General features: G+C 37.0%; 1 protein-coding gene across 1 annotated transcript; it reads left to right on the top strand.

Annotated features, from left to right (window-relative positions):
• The first annotated feature begins 229 nt into the window (after positions 1-229).
• On the top strand, positions 230-1258 carry LOC104214611 (E3 ubiquitin-protein ligase ATL41-like). Its single transcript, XM_009764306.2, has one exon. It carries the CDS (start codon positions 305-307, stop codon positions 1034-1036), a length of 732 nt encoding a protein of 243 aa, XP_009762608.1. The 5' UTR covers positions 230-304; the 3' UTR covers positions 1037-1258.
• Positions 1259-16238: the final 14980 nt, after the last annotated feature.

Here is a 16238-nt window from a genome sequence, read left to right as displayed (position 1 = left end):
GGTGCTAACTATTTCTTGTAGTTAAGATTCACAATTTATGAGTTGAATGAAAAAATCTCATACCCCTTTCTCTTTTTAGTTTGCAGGATTTCTTCCAAAAAGAATCAACAAGTCAATCCCATTGAAAATATATACTTTCTTCGTATACATACTCACATGGTTTGTTGTTTTCTTTCATTGTTATTACCAAACCAAGACCATCTTTTAAAAATCTGGTTCTTGAATTTGTCTTAACCAAACATAGAACCACTCCTATAATATTGTAACAGCCACCCCTTCTACTCTCCTCACAGCAAACAACATCATGGGCTTTGACGATAATGATCACCCGTTTTTTGATCACCACAGAACAAAGAAATATGATCTTAACAGCAAGATCATGTTAACAGCCATTATTTCATTATCTATAGTTATTTTCTTCGTTAGCCTCCTTCATATATACGCACGGTGTGTGCTTAGACGCCAAGCTCGACAGAGGGCGGCGCTTCAACAATTAAGCGCCGCCCAAATCGAGCCACCCAAACAAGGACTCCAACCGTCCGCTATAGCTTCGCTTCCTATATTTACTTTCAAGCAGAATAATCTTGCCGATGGTGCTAAAGAAAATAATTCTGTTGAGTGCACGATTTGTTTGAGCGTTTTTGAAGATGGCGAAACGGCTAGGACTTTGCCTAATTGCAAACACGTTTTTCATGCAGAGTGCATTGATAAATGGTTGGTTTCTCAATCAACGTGTCCAATTTGCCGGACTGAGGCGGAGCCCCGGTTAGTTCCGGAGCCCCGAGAGGGCATTGTAGGCCGCACTCCGCCCTCGGCGCCGTCGCTCGAGGGTGGTGATTCAATAAATATTGAAGTGAGTTCAGATTGCGGATTAACACAGCCTTCATCATCATCATTAGCTAAAATTAGTGGACCAAGTTCGAGATTAAGCTCGTTTAGGAGAATGCTTAGCAGGGAAATATCATCAAGACGATTTCAAGCTGTTCAATCTTGTGGTGAAGAAGATGGTATAAATATTGATCTTGAGAGACAATGATTAATATAGTGCAATTAGGTATGAATTTTGATGTTTATTTTTTGATCAAATTCGGTACTCCATGGCTTCACTTCTTAGCCATGGTAACAGCTCTGTCCCGTAGCTTTCTTGTATACACACAAAGTACATGACAAAAATAGATGATTTGTTACTCCGGCTACAGTGTTCTACAATTCCTTTTCCAACAGTACATTTTAATTTGAAGGGAAGATTTTGGTTAAATTATAAGTTTGTGTGTATCATATATTAATGAGTTGAACTTTTATATATATACATTAAAAAAAATTATATTAGCAAGTCATTTAAATATTAATTATAGGATATCCATCCATAAACAACAGAATTAGTAATTGAATAATAAGACAAGTAACATACTATAGCATAGTAGGTTAAGTTATATTGATAGTGTAGAAAGTCTATTACTCTGACAGTGAATATAAGTTAATTCCTACAGTACATTTAAAGGAAGTTCATATAAATAATGGTGACAATGGACACTTCACTTGGTGGATAAAGGGGAAATATTGGGACAAGGGCTAGAGGGTCTATTGGATTAACTAAGCCGATTATGATTTGCTTTGGTCCAAGAAATGATTTTGGTATTTGGTAACCTAAAAATGAACGTGATAATTAGTCATATTGATTAAAGAGAATCCAAGAATTAGGTGAGGCTGTCCCCTTTTTAATTTATATACTGATCGCATGCTTTGCGTATTTTATCAAACGTTGACCTAAGCTGCATATATTCATGAGGCAAAGCATAATATAATTTGTTCAAAAGCGGTCAGCTTCATCTTCCAACTCAGATATTAAGAAAAACAGAATCTATTGTCCAACCGTTGAACAAGTTTTTCCAATTTGAGTGTTGCGTAGAATAAACATTGGTACACAAAAATTGACCATAATCGAAACATGGTTATTACTATTACCTGTTTCAGGTAGCTGGTCTAGTACTTATATATAATAGGTCCGTAATATGGTTGTAGTAATTTTAAGATAATTTTGAGCTATATATGTTCTTTCCAATTGAACACAAAGTTACTGGTGTCATGTGCCTACTTCCAATTCTTTCCTTCCAATGCTCAAACAGAGTTTTCCATGATAAGTTTTATTTTGAAGATTATTTAGAGGATAGATCACTTCGATAAAAGTTCTGATTTTTTCTAACATTTCTTCCTTGCTTGAACTTCATTAACTCTGTAGACAATAAATTTGCGTCAGGAAAAAAAATCGAGACAGAAAATATTGCAACAATCGTAGTATTTGATTTCAAGCAATTTGAGTGTTACAATCTCTATAATTCCTCTGATTCTACTTTTTCAAAATAAATTCAAGGGCATTTGAGCTTGATCTTGAATTTGAATTTGACTTAGCCGTCGCGAACGCTTTGATTGTTGCCACGAATTTTATCACGAACAAGTAGCATTGATCTTGAACGCCTTGTGTTGAAATTTGTGTTGAATGCTTACTTGCAGTTTGCAAAGAATTGTGGCCTTTGACCCACGAGCTCCCTTGTATCTTCTTGTTGTAACTTCTGATCCCTTTTCTGAGTTATGAAGATCCATATTTATAATTGTAGGAGGAAAGAGTTATGATGAGAATAAACTCTTTCCGACCAATCAGATTGAAGAGTGACAAGGCCACATTTGATTGGCTAGAACATGTCATTTGCACATGTGGCGCGGTTTCATTGGCCTTTTTAATTTGACTTGGCATGCCTTGTCATTTTGACATATGGCGTGATCCTATTGGCTTTTCTGTTTGACTTGACGTGCCGCGTCATTTGACATGTGGCGCCAAATTGGTCCTCTAGAAAGATTGCATCTTGGGCTTAAAAAAGTAGGCTCATCATTTATCGCCCCATTAAATGGGCTAGCCCAATTCTATTGGACTTATATAATTAATCTAATTATATTAGCCCAAAATAATTATTTTGACTAATATATTTAAAATATAGTCCATATTATTTTATCAATTTAAATTTGATAAAATTTAAATGCTTACAAATCTCCTACTTCAAGTGTTGCCGGAACATAAACTTGACTATTAACGACAAGGCCTTAGGAGTATCAGTGAAGCCCCAAACACGGGTGTCGAATTGATGCTTCCAACGAATAATTCCCTCAATTAACTTGTACATTGCCTCAAAAGTACTTATGGTAATTCATACTTGAACAAGAATAAGGCAAAATTGTAATGATTGAAGTTTGCATTCTATATATTGTTCGAAATTACATTCACGTGATTTTACTGTTCGAAATGAACTTGGTTGGCAATTTACATTCTTTGCAAAGTAATCGTCTTTGTCTCTAGTAAGGATTCTACGAGATAGCCATGGATACTTGATTCCCTTTCCATGTTGGAAACGAATTGCTGTTGCAGCCTTTACTAGCCAAATCCTTGTAGAAAACCAATTATAGCAATGTCCCGCATCGAAATTTACTTCTCAATAGCCGAGTTTAATCATCTATATAAGGTTGCACTCTCTTCAACTCATGAGTATTAATTTGCGGTGCCTTTGACGATTGTGAAGTATCACCAAAGGTAGTTTCTTCTTCTTTTCAATTTTCCTCACCCTTTTACAGCCAGCATATCTTGTGGTGTAAATTAATATCTTACTGTAGAAAAGTCCAAATAAAGGTCTGTTTCATTCTATAGAAGCTAGACTTTTAGTTGTAGAACATACACGAAATTTAGAGTTAGAATCTTCGCGGATCACCCTAAGGGATTTTTTGAATTTAGCCTTAACTTCTGTCATGCTGATATTTTCAGATTTGTACGACTTCACCAAAAGTTTTGTATCTTGATGTAGGAACCTCGGAATCGCAAGCCGTTTGATTTATCAGAACTAGAGTTCAATATCTACAACATATCCGATATTCAGAATTAAACACTTTCGATATCGTTTTAGATGATTTTCTGAAATCGGCTCTACATTCTAACGTACCAACAGTTTCAGATTATCATGGCTTCACCAAAACCTTTGTATTTCGATGTTGGAATGTCGAAATTGAAAATCGTCTAAATTTAAAGAAACTAGACTCAGAGATATTCGTTCTCACCAAAAATCATGGCCTAATTCATGCCAGATTATTCTAGGCAATACTTTGACCTCTGACGCGCCTTAGTAGGTAGTTATCTTTCTTGTACTTGTATTTTTTTGCTGCCTTCTTTTTTATTGTTGTAGGCAATGGAGATATCTTCGTAATCAAGATTAGACGCACATAGAAGGAAAAATTCGTGGTAAAAAAATAGGACAAATCTTCAACATCATATGGGAGGACAAATCCATGACGGTATTTGGAAGGACAAATCCATGACATCATATATGGAAGGACAAATCCATGACGACATATAGAAGTATCAAATCCATGGCAACATATAGAAGTATCAAATTTATGACAACATATAGAAGGATCAAATCCATGAAGAGGCCAACATAAGATTGGAAAGGATCAAAGGGACTTAAACATCCACCGTAAGATTGGAAAATTATAGTTTCTTTTAAGGACAAACCCGTGAAGAGGTCAACTTAAGGTGCAAAGGGGCTTCAACGCCCACCTTAAGATTGAAAATTATGGTTCCTTTAAAGGACAAACCCGCGAAGAGACCAATTTAAAGTGCAAAGGGACTAACATGTCCACCTTAAGATTGGAAAATTAGGGTGTAAAGGGACTAATATGTCCACCTTAAGATTGAAAAATTAGAAAACTTCAACTTGAAGACTTAGCGGACTTTGCAGATTTCAACTTGAAGACCAACAAATTTGAAGATTTGATGGACTTGAAATTTTGGTGGAATTTGATGTTTCAACTTTAAGAGCGGTGGACTTTTAAACCTCAACTTGAAAAATTAGCAAAATTGCAGACTTCAGCTTTAAGACTTGCAAAATTCAACTTGAAAAGTGACATACTTGAAGATTTGGAGGGCTTATATAATTCAACTTGAAGACAGACGTACTTGAGGACTTCAAATTGAAGATTTGGCCTTCTACTAAAAGCCTACATCCATCTATCGGAGATACCAATTTACTATGGAGGCTTGCCCCCATTGAACCACCAATCTTTAATAAGGTACAAAGTTCACGTAAGCTCGATTTTTAAGTTCCAATCGAGTAGATTATATTCCATCATGCGACTGAACTTTGAATGAAACTTTAAGTTGCCTACGAACCTCGGTGAAGAGGATCAAGTCATACCGTAGTTCAGAATGGGTGAGATTTCTTTTTTTATTATTTTCTTATTTTTTTAATGTCCTAACTTTTTGCCTAGGCCGCCTCTTTCGAGGTTTTTAACGTGGCGGACTTTTTTTGGGGTCGTACATAGTTTATACTCTTGCGGGCCAAGAGTATAGGAACATGCACTTTAGGCTCATGCGTCAAGGAGCATTGTAACTTCAAGGATAATACTTCTCCAAAAACTTGCCATAGATATGGCCGATTCTCATGTTATCTGCATCAACCAGCTTGTAAACCCCACTTGAATAAGCTTCTTACACGACATATGGCACATCCCATTTTGAAGTGAACTTCCCTACAGGTTTATGGGAAGTAATAATGGGTCTTCAATTTCAATCAAGGGAACCAAGTCCGGCCTAAAGTGCCTTTGAGCTTGTTTAACAGGGCAAGTACTATTCTTGACTGCCAGGTGATGGACTGCTACTTTCAGGTCGAAGCAAGGCATCTCTTCGTAACTCCAAGTAAAGACATCCCTGAACTCCTTGAGTAACTCAATATAAGTGTTTTCTTCATCTCTAGTAAAGCACTTAGGTACGTGGGTCTTGGTTCTTCACAAGTGCCAAAGTTAACTTCTTTTAAGGCATCAACTGTTGTCTTCAGGTGGAACATCTTTCGCATCTTCATCTTCTTGAGGGTCCCCATCATTAAAGGATAGGTGAAAACACGGTGAAATATCCTCCAATTCTGTATCATCCCCCATTAGAGATAGAACACCATTCTCGCCTTGTACAGCAACATGATACGAACAACCCATACTTTCTTCATCTTCGTCACGTTCCTTAGAGTAAACTATGTATATGGATTTACCTTCAGTACTTCTTTACATGAAACCACAAGTTTTGTTTGTCGCCTCATTCTAGATGGAACCAAACTTTGGAAATCCTTAGAGATCTTCTGGATTTTGGGCGAAGCGGGTGTTCTTATGCTTCCTAATTTCTCTGGAACTAGTTCTCCTTTTTTATTGGACCAGTCTCTCAAACAAAGAAGTCCTCACAGTTGATTTTCCAAGTTAATCAAAGACTGAAGGTCTGTTAAAAGCGGCACATTCATCTTCTACAGTGATATAATTATTGCTTGCCCTTCTTATGAAGATGCGAACTGGTGATAGTTGCTTGTACCCTAAACCTTCACGTGGTTGCCTTGTAGCAGCTTTAGATGAGAGCTTCTCTAAGTTTGATGGCTTATTGGGATTGTATCCAGCTTTTGCAAATAGCCTGTAAGCATAGGAACAAAGCCTTCATCTGTACGCTTCGTAGGGAGTGCCACATTCTGCGAAGGATTTTGGGCCACAAACCATACAAGTAGTGTTGAGGGCATCTTTACTACCTCAATTCATTTGATCGGAAGAGTTCTCTTAGCATATTGGTTTGGAGTTTGGCTGATTCTCCCTCATCTTTCTTCTTTTTAGGGACATAGCGAAGCGCAGAAGTTTCTTTCTTGTCGTGAGACACAATGTTCCCTTTATGAGATTTTATTTGATCTACGGTACACCTCCTCAGCAACATCTTTGGTTTTGTCGGTAACTACTTCAGATCTCTTAGTCGTGGACTCGTCATTCTTGCCATTCATGACATCATCAGCTTTCAGCTCATTCACAATGCAGTTTTTTAAGTAAAACTTTTCATAGGCGAAGTGTGAATGGCTCGGCATCAGCAACTATCTTTTTCTCGACTTCACCCTCATAGTACTTCAAAGATTGATGATAGGTAGATGGAACCACTTTATTCTCATGTATCCAAGGCCTTCAAAGTAATACGTCGTATGAAGTCTTTGTATCGATCACATGCAGCCATGCACTTGATTCCATATCTTTAATGGTGATCCCCAACCTTATCGCGCCTATGGCTCTTTGCCCCCTTGGTTGAATCCTTGAATCATCACACGACTTTCCAAAAGTTTGTTCATGGGAATGCCGAGTTCTTTCACAATGCGAATTGGCAAGATGTTCACCAAGGATCCTCCATCAACCAAAATTCGATTTACCCTTTCATCGTGCATATAGCCAACTATGTATAATGGGCGATTATAAAGAGTGTCACTCTAACGACCCGACTTGTCGTATTCACATTAGCGTCCCGTTCAATGGTTTAAGGTACCGAGAAGATTCGTAATATGTATTATGTGACTTGCAGTGCGTTCGATCTGGTTTCAGAAGATTCGGAATTTAATTGAAAGAACAATCTTATTTTTGAAGCTTAAGTGAAAAGAGTTGACTGGAGTTTGACTTTTGTGCAAATGACTCCGAAATGGAGTTTTGATGATTCCAAAAGCTTTGTATGGTGATTTCGGACATAGGCATAGTCTGGATTTGGATTTGGAAGTCCGTAGGATAATTCGGCGCATTTTGGCGAAAGTTGATAAATAGAAGATTTTTGAAAAGTTTGATCGAGAGTTGACTTTAGTGATATCGGGGTCGAAATTCTATTCCGAAAATCGGAACAACTCTATTATGTCATTTTAAGCATGCATAATTTGAAGTTATTTCGGATTGATCTGATACGTTTCGGCACAAGATATAGAATTTGGAAAATTTCATAAACTCATAAGTTTGATTCGAGGTGCGATTCGTTGTTTCAGTGTTGTTTGATGTGATTTCAGGCCTCGCCTAAGTCCGTTTTATGTTATGGGACTTGCTTATATTTAGACTGGGTCCCGAGCGGCTCAGGTGAGTTTCGGAGTGGTTTTAGGCCATTTCTAAGCCATTGTTAATTGCTGGTTTTTGCAGAAATTTCTGTTGCATAAGGCTGACTTTGGAAGGTTATGTCTCGCAATCTATGAGGAATTTGAAGATGATCAAAACATGAAAGTTGTATCTCTTTGATTCTAGTTTCCAGAAAGGTAAACCATTCATTATTTGGATATTTGTACAAAAAGTTATGCCCGATTTACTGAAGGTTAGTATTGCCTTTTGTTTTGCCCAGAAATAATGAGGCAAGTCACATTTCACAGATGCGACTTGCCTGGAAAGAAGCTTATATTCGGGAGTTAGTCATTTTTATTCATTCTTGACTATTTTAGAGCTCGGGGGAAGCAATTTTCGTGAGATTTTCAAGGGAAACATTGGGGTAAGTATTCTATATCTGAAAGTGATTATATTTCATAAATCCATGGTTATATTCATCTTTTAATTTGGATTTAAATGGAAGAAATTGGGATTTTTGCAAAATCTTTCAAAAACGGAAATTTAAAATTTGGAGGCTGAGTTGTTATCGGAATTTAATAAAATTGGTATGATTGAACTCATATATGAATGAGTGTTCGGGTTTCGTGAAAACTCTGTCGGGTTCCGAGAGGCGTGCCCCGCATTGACTTTTGATTGATTTTTTAATATAAAATTTTAAGTTGATGTTTTATTATCGGGATTGTTTCCGATGAATTTTAATGAAGTTATACAATTAATTTGGATAGATTTGAGTTGTCCGAAGGTCAATTCAAGCAAGAAAGCTATTTTGGAATATCGGCCTAACTTCAAAAAGGTAAGTTTCTTGCTAACCTTGTGTGGAATAATTTCCCCTTAGGCATTGAGCTTATGTGGAAATTGTGTGATTGAAAATCATGTACGCGAGGTGACAAGTACGTACTTGATTTATATGTACAAATTATATCGGTTAAAATTCGTAGGTAACCTTATGTAAAAAATTGAAAAATTGTTGGCACTAATTAAATCCTTTATTGCCATACCTCAATCCTTGTTTGTCGAAATTATTTTTATATGAGAATTTGGTGTGATTGCCACTTTAATTTTTATGTAAATCCCGTGTGTTTGTTGAGTTGACATTTCCTAGAAATAATTACATTATGGACTTTCCATCTGCAAATAATTAATTAAATAAGTTAAAACGAGGTATTAATATAATCATCGAAAATTTGGATTAAAGAAGGCGTTGTCCTATGCTGAGCTACTTTTCCATCCTTGTTGTATCTTTGAGATTTTATATACGTTGTGTGGAGCCTCGGGCTATTTGCTGTGAAATTAATTAATTTTGTTGTATGTTTGGAATTGGTTGTGGTCTATGGGCAATTTGTGATATGAAGTATTGTATTGTGTTGTTGTGATAATATTTCGTGTAAATTATTGTGTGATTTGAGCTATTATTATGAGGACATAAGGGTGGCATTCCACTGTTGATATTATGTGGGTATAAGTGTGGCATTTTACTGTAGTTATGTGTGTTGGGACATTGTCTAGGCAGAGTGATAAGGGTGGCTATTATATGGAGAGATAACAGAGGCTATTATAAGGAGAGATAAGGGTGGCTATTGATATTGTCAGGGCGTAGGGATAAGGGTAGCTATTATATTGAGTGATACGGGTGGATATAGGAGAGATAAGGGTGGCTATTGTCAAGGATGATATGTGACAATGTGAGATTATTGTGTTGTTATTTTTATATGATGATGTGGGGTTATTGTGTTGGTGATTTTCATGTGATGTTATGATTTTTCTTGTGTTTATTTTATCTATTGTGCAACATGTCTTGTTGTTTCGGTAAACTTGATAATAGTCTAATTCCTGTTGAAATTGTGAGCCTGTGGCTATTGCCAGATAGTTTATATTATTGGCACGTGAGATGTCCGTGCAGATGTAATATGAAATATGGGCACGAGGTGCCGAGAAAATATAGTAATTTAATTATTGGCACGTGAGTTGTCCGTGAGATTATAAAAGAAATTTGGGCACGAGGTGCCGGGAAAAATATGATGATTTTATTATTGGCACGTGAGTTGTCAGTGCGGTTGTGATAGAAATATGGGCACAAGGTGTAGTCGAAATATGAAAGTGGGCTGAGACTCATGTTATGAAAAATATGAAAGTGGGCTGAGATCTATATTTTATGATTATGAAATGAGGTGTCACAAGGTGACTTTTATTTGAAGAATTATATTCAAAATATTATTTGAAAGAATTATATTTCAAAGATATTTATTTGAAAGATATTTATTTGAAGGAAGTATATTCGAAATATATTTATTGAAAAGGATTATATTCTAAAGATTATTATTTGAAAAACTTATATGTGAAAGATTTATAGTTAAAGGAGTTGCTTAATTGGTTGTACTTGTGTTCATTATTTGTTGAGCAATATTTACGGTGTTCTTGTTGCCCTGTTGTTTATATCACTGGTTGATTATTGTTGCTATCATTTCTATTTGTTTCCTATTATTTTTGTATGCCATATATTACACAGGTTATTAAACTAGTGAGTGTCTTGATTGTACCTTGTCACTACTCCATCGAGGTTAGTCTTGATACTTACTGGGTACTAACTGTGGTGTACTCATACTACACTTCTGCACATTTTTGTGCAGAGCCAGGTATTGGAGATATCGAACTTGTATAGAGCTAGAGTGTGATCGCATGGATTAAGAGTAGAGTTGCTTGATCGTCGTAGTCCCTTGGAGTCTTTCCATTTTATTAAACTGTCAACTTTTATTCGAACAGTATTGTATATCCGATCCTTGAGATCCTTATATGTATTCAGTTAGAATTCATGACTTTGTATTACCAGTCTTGGGAGGTTGTTTGAATATTCGATCTATTTAAAAAAGGGCTTGAATTGTAATTAAGATCGTCTTAACTAGTATTAGAGAGACTAAGTGTCCTCACGATGCCTGTGGTGGAATTTTGGGTCGTGACAACTAGTAGAAGATCATCATTTGTGAACGTAACTTTTTCCTCACACGCGTTAACTTCTTGAGGAATAGACTCTATGAGATTTTCTGAAGATAGTGCTAACGGTAGGTCATCACTCTTTTCTTTCCCTTTATCAGCATTGCAACAAGAGGCCTCAATACCATCACGGGAAATCTTCATGCGGAACCAACATGGAAAGAAATCCTCCAAGGTGATCTCGTGGCTTTTGAGGGTAGTGCACCTCAACTTTTGCTTTCTTCAAACGCCTAACTAGATTCTATTTTCTTGGTCTTTTTACCATCACTTTCCTTGTTGGTTATTCTATTGGTTCTTTTCGTGGGCTCCTTCTGTGGCGCCAACGACGAGTCACCAACGTCCAACCTTCATCATCATCAGATTCATTGACTTCAACTTTGTTGTTCTCCCGTAATTCTTCATCTTTACTTTCTTTAAAATCACATAATTCATCCGGACTAAATGAGCCAAAGGTGATAAAGATTTGGTTTGCGCTTGCTTTCTCATCTTCAAGCACGATCTTTTTTTCACGAGCCAAGTCCATAACTTTGTCCTTGAAGACATTCTCCAGAGGTGGCTCACAAGTCCATGGTATTTGCAGTAATTTGGGTCATTCATTTTACCAGCTTCATTTGGCCGCTTCATCTCTGGAAGCTCAATGAGATTTAACTCGAGGAATTCTTCAAAAATTGTTGGCACATCAGAATCTAGAAATGGGTACTCCTTCTCTTGCATTTCTTTTAGAGTCAACTTCCCACTTGGCTTATCTTGAAAAGAAGTGAATTTCGTACTCTGCTTCTTGCTCACTTTCGTTGTGAACTTCATAGGTGATGTGTTGAATAACTTCTTTATTTGATGTCTTTATTTGACTTGGGTGCAAGTTTGCTCCATTTCCTGACTTCTTACTTGTCGTTCCCTTTGCGAGGCTCATAGATAGGCAGCCTTCCGTTTCCATTAGAGGCTATGTCATGGGTACGAGTTGCATGTTCTTCAAATGAGCTAGGCTTGATACCCAATGCATGTCTTGGATGCACATCTCTATACCAGAATCTTCACTAAGCCTCTCTTTACAGTTGAGGCTTGCATTCCTTTAATGATTGATAAAGTCGATAACTGGTTCACCCTTTCGTTGACGAGTATTTGTAAGTTCTATCATACTCACAGTACGTCTCGTGCTATAAAAGCGATTGAGGTAACTCTTGCTCTAGTTGATCCCAGCTATCAATAGATCCAGCCTTGAGGTCTGTGTACCAGTCAAAAGTATTTCCTTTTAGCGAGCGGACAAACTGCTTGACGAGGTAATCTCCATAAGTCCCAGCATTATTGCACGTCTCACGAAGTGTGCCACATGTTGCTTTAGATTACCTTTACTATAAAACTATTAAAACTTTGGAGGTTTATAGCTAGTAGGCATCTTCAATATATCGACCCTTGCAGTGTACGGATATGTAAGGAAGGACTTGGCAGCAACTTCATACTTGTTCTTAATAGTTCCTTCAATGAACTTTTTTAGTTGATCAATAGGAATCATCCCTTCAGATGAGACAGAGATAGCCTTAGTAGATACTACTTGTCTTGGGGGAGAAGGGAACTTCTGGGAGCTTGCCAGGTGCGAGGGTGGATTCTTCTTCCATCAATATTCTCACCCTATCTGTTAGCTTGTCGATTCTAGCATCTTGATTTTGTATGCACTTGGTCACCGTCTACTCCTCTATAGATGAAGTGTTTGTCACCATGGCTTGCATGTAGACGTTGTAGACGATGGATTGTCACACAGATTGATCCTCAATTGGCTTACGCTATGTGGTGTAAGTGGAGAGAATCCATCACTTGAAGCATCATCATCTTCCTTCACAGTAGAGTTCTTGGATCCGGAGATGTCAAGCAGAGCAAGAGTTTTCTTAATCTTTTCAGCAACATCGCTTCCTCCTTCAGGTGCGTTTGTGTAAGATCTTGCTCTTTTTGAGGATGAAGATCCGAAAATAGGGGTTAATGCGGACGTCACTTGGAGTGCTTGTAATCCTAAAGAGTTTACCTTTCTCCTTGTAGTCGGTCCAAAGCATCCAAAGGTGACATCGAGGATGCTTTCCGCATCAGCATAGAATCTGGAATTAGCAGCCTTGGTAGAAGTTGATCTGGAGTTGATTTTCTTTGAAGTCATTTCGATGTTCTTGAACTTTTGGTAAGATCTTGCTCTTTTTGAGGATGAAGATCCGAAAATAGGGGTTGGTGCGGACGTCACTTGGAGTGCTTGTAGTCCTAAAGAGCTTACCTTTCTCCTTGTAGTCGGTCCAAAGCTTCCAAAGGTGACATCGAGGATGCTTTCCGCATCAGGATAGAATCTGGAATTAGCAGCCTTGGCAGAAGTTGATCTGGAGTTAATTTTCTTTGAAGCCATTTCGATGTTCTTGAACTTTGGTGATTGAAAAGTTGAGATGAGAGGTAGAGATCGTCCCATTAGGCATGCCAGAATTTGTAGACAATAAATTTGCATCAGGAGAAAATAATCGAGACCAAAAAAATATTGCAACAATCGTTGTATTTGATTTCAAGTAATTTGAGTGACAATCTTTATGATTCCTCTGATTCTGTTTTTCCAATATAAATTCAAGGGCCTTTGAGCTTGATCTTGAATTTGAATTTGATTTAGCCGTCGCGAATGTTGTGATTGTTGCCACGAATTTTATCACGAGCAAGCCTTGATCTTGAACGCCTTGTATTTGATTTGACTTCCTTTTTTATCTTGAATACTTGAAATTTGTGTTGAAGTGCTTGAATGCTTGAACACTTGCAGTTTGCGAAGAATTGTGGCATTTGATCCACGAGCTTTAAAGCTGTCAATATGGGTTGGCTCAGCCCAGCCTAGCCCAGCCCACACGGGCTTTGGCATTGGACGGGCTGGCCTGGCCCACTATTTTGGTAGGCTTTAAAATGGTCAGCCTCTACATGGGGCACGGGCCCCCACGGGCTGGCCCACCATTTTTAAATTTATTTTCTATTTTTTTTAAAATTTAAGTTTCCACCTAGAGAATTATATATTATAATTCTCTAGGTTAAAACTTAAATTTAAAATATAGAAAATAAATTTAACCACTTTTGCAAAACTTAATCACTTTTGAAATTGTTATAATATATTACTATAAAACCAAAAAAAAATATTTCATTCATTAAAAGTCAATTCTTAAAACAAACTACTCAAAAATATTTTCAAGGTGCTCATCTTTATCAAGCACATTTGAATCCTCTTCTAAAATAGAGATGTCTTCACATCTTTATTTTCATCTAAATCTATAATTATATGCAAAGTTAATTAGTTAAACATTAAGAAATAACTAAAATTTTAAGAACAAAAAATATTTAAATTCACATAAAAAATATTACAAGTTTGAGACTGGACTACTCTTCTTGTTATTTTTTGTTCCCTATATTTTATATTTTTAATTATATATGTTTATTAAGCCCACGGGCTGGCCCAGCCCAACCTCGGTCAAGCCTCATGGCCACAGACATACTTGGGTCGAGCTTAAAACCCTCATTTTTAAATGGGCTCCAAAAATCTTAGGCCAACCCTATTAAATCACGAGTTGTGTTGGGCTAGCCCAGCAGGCCAAGCCCATATTGACGACTCTAACGAGCTCTCTTGTGTTTTTTTGTTGTAACTTTTGATCCCTTTTTTGAGTTATGAAAATCCTATTTATAGCTGTGGGGGAAGAGTTGTGATGAGAATAAACTCTTTCCGACCAATCAGATTGAAGCACAAGGCCGCATTTGATTGGCCAGAACATATCACTTGCACATGCGGCGCGATTTTATTGGTCTTTTAATTTGACTTGGCATGCCTTGTCATTTTGATATGTGGCATGATGGTTTTTCTATTTGACACGTCATTTGACCCGTGGCAACAAACTGGACCTCTAGAAAGATGATATGTTTGGCTTAATGAAGTGGGCTCATCATTTGTCGCCCAATCAAAATATAATTATTTTGACTAATATATTTAAAATATAGTCCACATTATTTGATCGATTTAAATTCAACAAAATTTAAATGCTTACAAACTCAAACCAAACTTAATACGACGTTAGTTCAGTAAACTAAAAGGTTCACTTCACCAAATAAGCCCTTTATGGGGAAACTTCAGCTTTCTAGGTCCACATATAAGCAGCCCAGTTTTATACAATCAGTTGACCCATAAATTTCATTTCAAAAAAGAAATTCTGATGCTACTCAGTTTTTTAGGGTTGAATACATATGGAGATACTTAAAGTTGGCACGATCTTTCATTTAGACACCTTTACTTAAGAGAGTTCCTATTGAGCACGTACGTTATATGAACTTTGTTCCAATTAAACACTTCTTGCTGAGTTGGCACATAGAGTGAGTTTCACCCAATATGGGCGCGTGAAAAGCCCAAAAAACAGATTATTTTTTTTGTTTTCTTTTTATTTCCTTATTCTTCTTTATGTCCACCACCATTTCCACCCCTCCACTTTCCGTCATCTTCTCCGACTCCTCCACTTTCAGTCATCTTCTCTGACTCCTCCACTTTCCGTCATCTTCTCCGACTCATTTTCCTCTTCTTTCGAATCCCATACCAGATTCAAATTCAGCCGAAAACGAAAAGTTCAATACAGTAGTACTTTCTTCAAAACTGTCATATAAAATACAGTAGTACTTAGAAGCACAATGAATGGAAATAACAGAGATTCTTATTGGAAAGGAATATGACAGTGCTGGAGCACAATGACATTTGTTTGTTTGTTATCAAGTCCTTATTTGTTTGCCAAGGAAAAGTTCTTGGCAGAGATTCTTGGCTATTTCCATTCCTTTCAGAACTGAAATGAAGAAGAAGAAGCAGAGAACTGACACTAAAACGAAGAAGAAGAAGAAGGAGAAGCAAAATGAATGAAAATAGCTTGAACTTTTCCAGTGAAAGCCAAGAATGTCATTGTGCTTCAGCAGACCCAAAATGAACCAATCTCACTCAAATCTTCACCAAATGATTTAAACTTGAAATGAAAACTCTAAAATATTCCAAGCCCCAGTGATCAATTCGAACAAACAACCGCAAAATCAAAAGACCTAAGTTCGTCTTCTTCGTCGAACAATCAGTTCAAGTTTCGAACCCAAAACCCTAGAAAAACAGTTCAAATCAAAGCTCAAATCTTTAGACCTCACCTCGTATCAGCGTTTACAACCAAAAACTCGAACACCCAACCAACTTCGAACCCTAATTTTCAGATTTTCAAAAAACCCAAGTACAAACTTTTCCGGTGAAATCTAAGAATTTTGCAAAATTTTGCATTTGTTCTGTT

This window comes from Nicotiana sylvestris, chromosome 7 (assembly GCF_000393655.2).
Source record: "Nicotiana sylvestris chromosome 7, ASM39365v2, whole genome shotgun sequence".
NCBI lineage: Eukaryota > Viridiplantae > Streptophyta > Magnoliopsida > Solanales > Solanaceae > Nicotiana > Nicotiana sylvestris.
The sequence above is the reverse complement of the archived record's forward strand: the minus strand, read 5'-3'. Positions and strand labels throughout refer to the sequence as shown.

What these genes read in the sequence shown, in the direction of transcription:
- LOC104214611 (XM_009764306.2), top strand. Translation starts at nt 305, where the DNA reads ATGGGCTTTGACGATAATGATCACCCGTTTTTTGATCACCACAGAACA.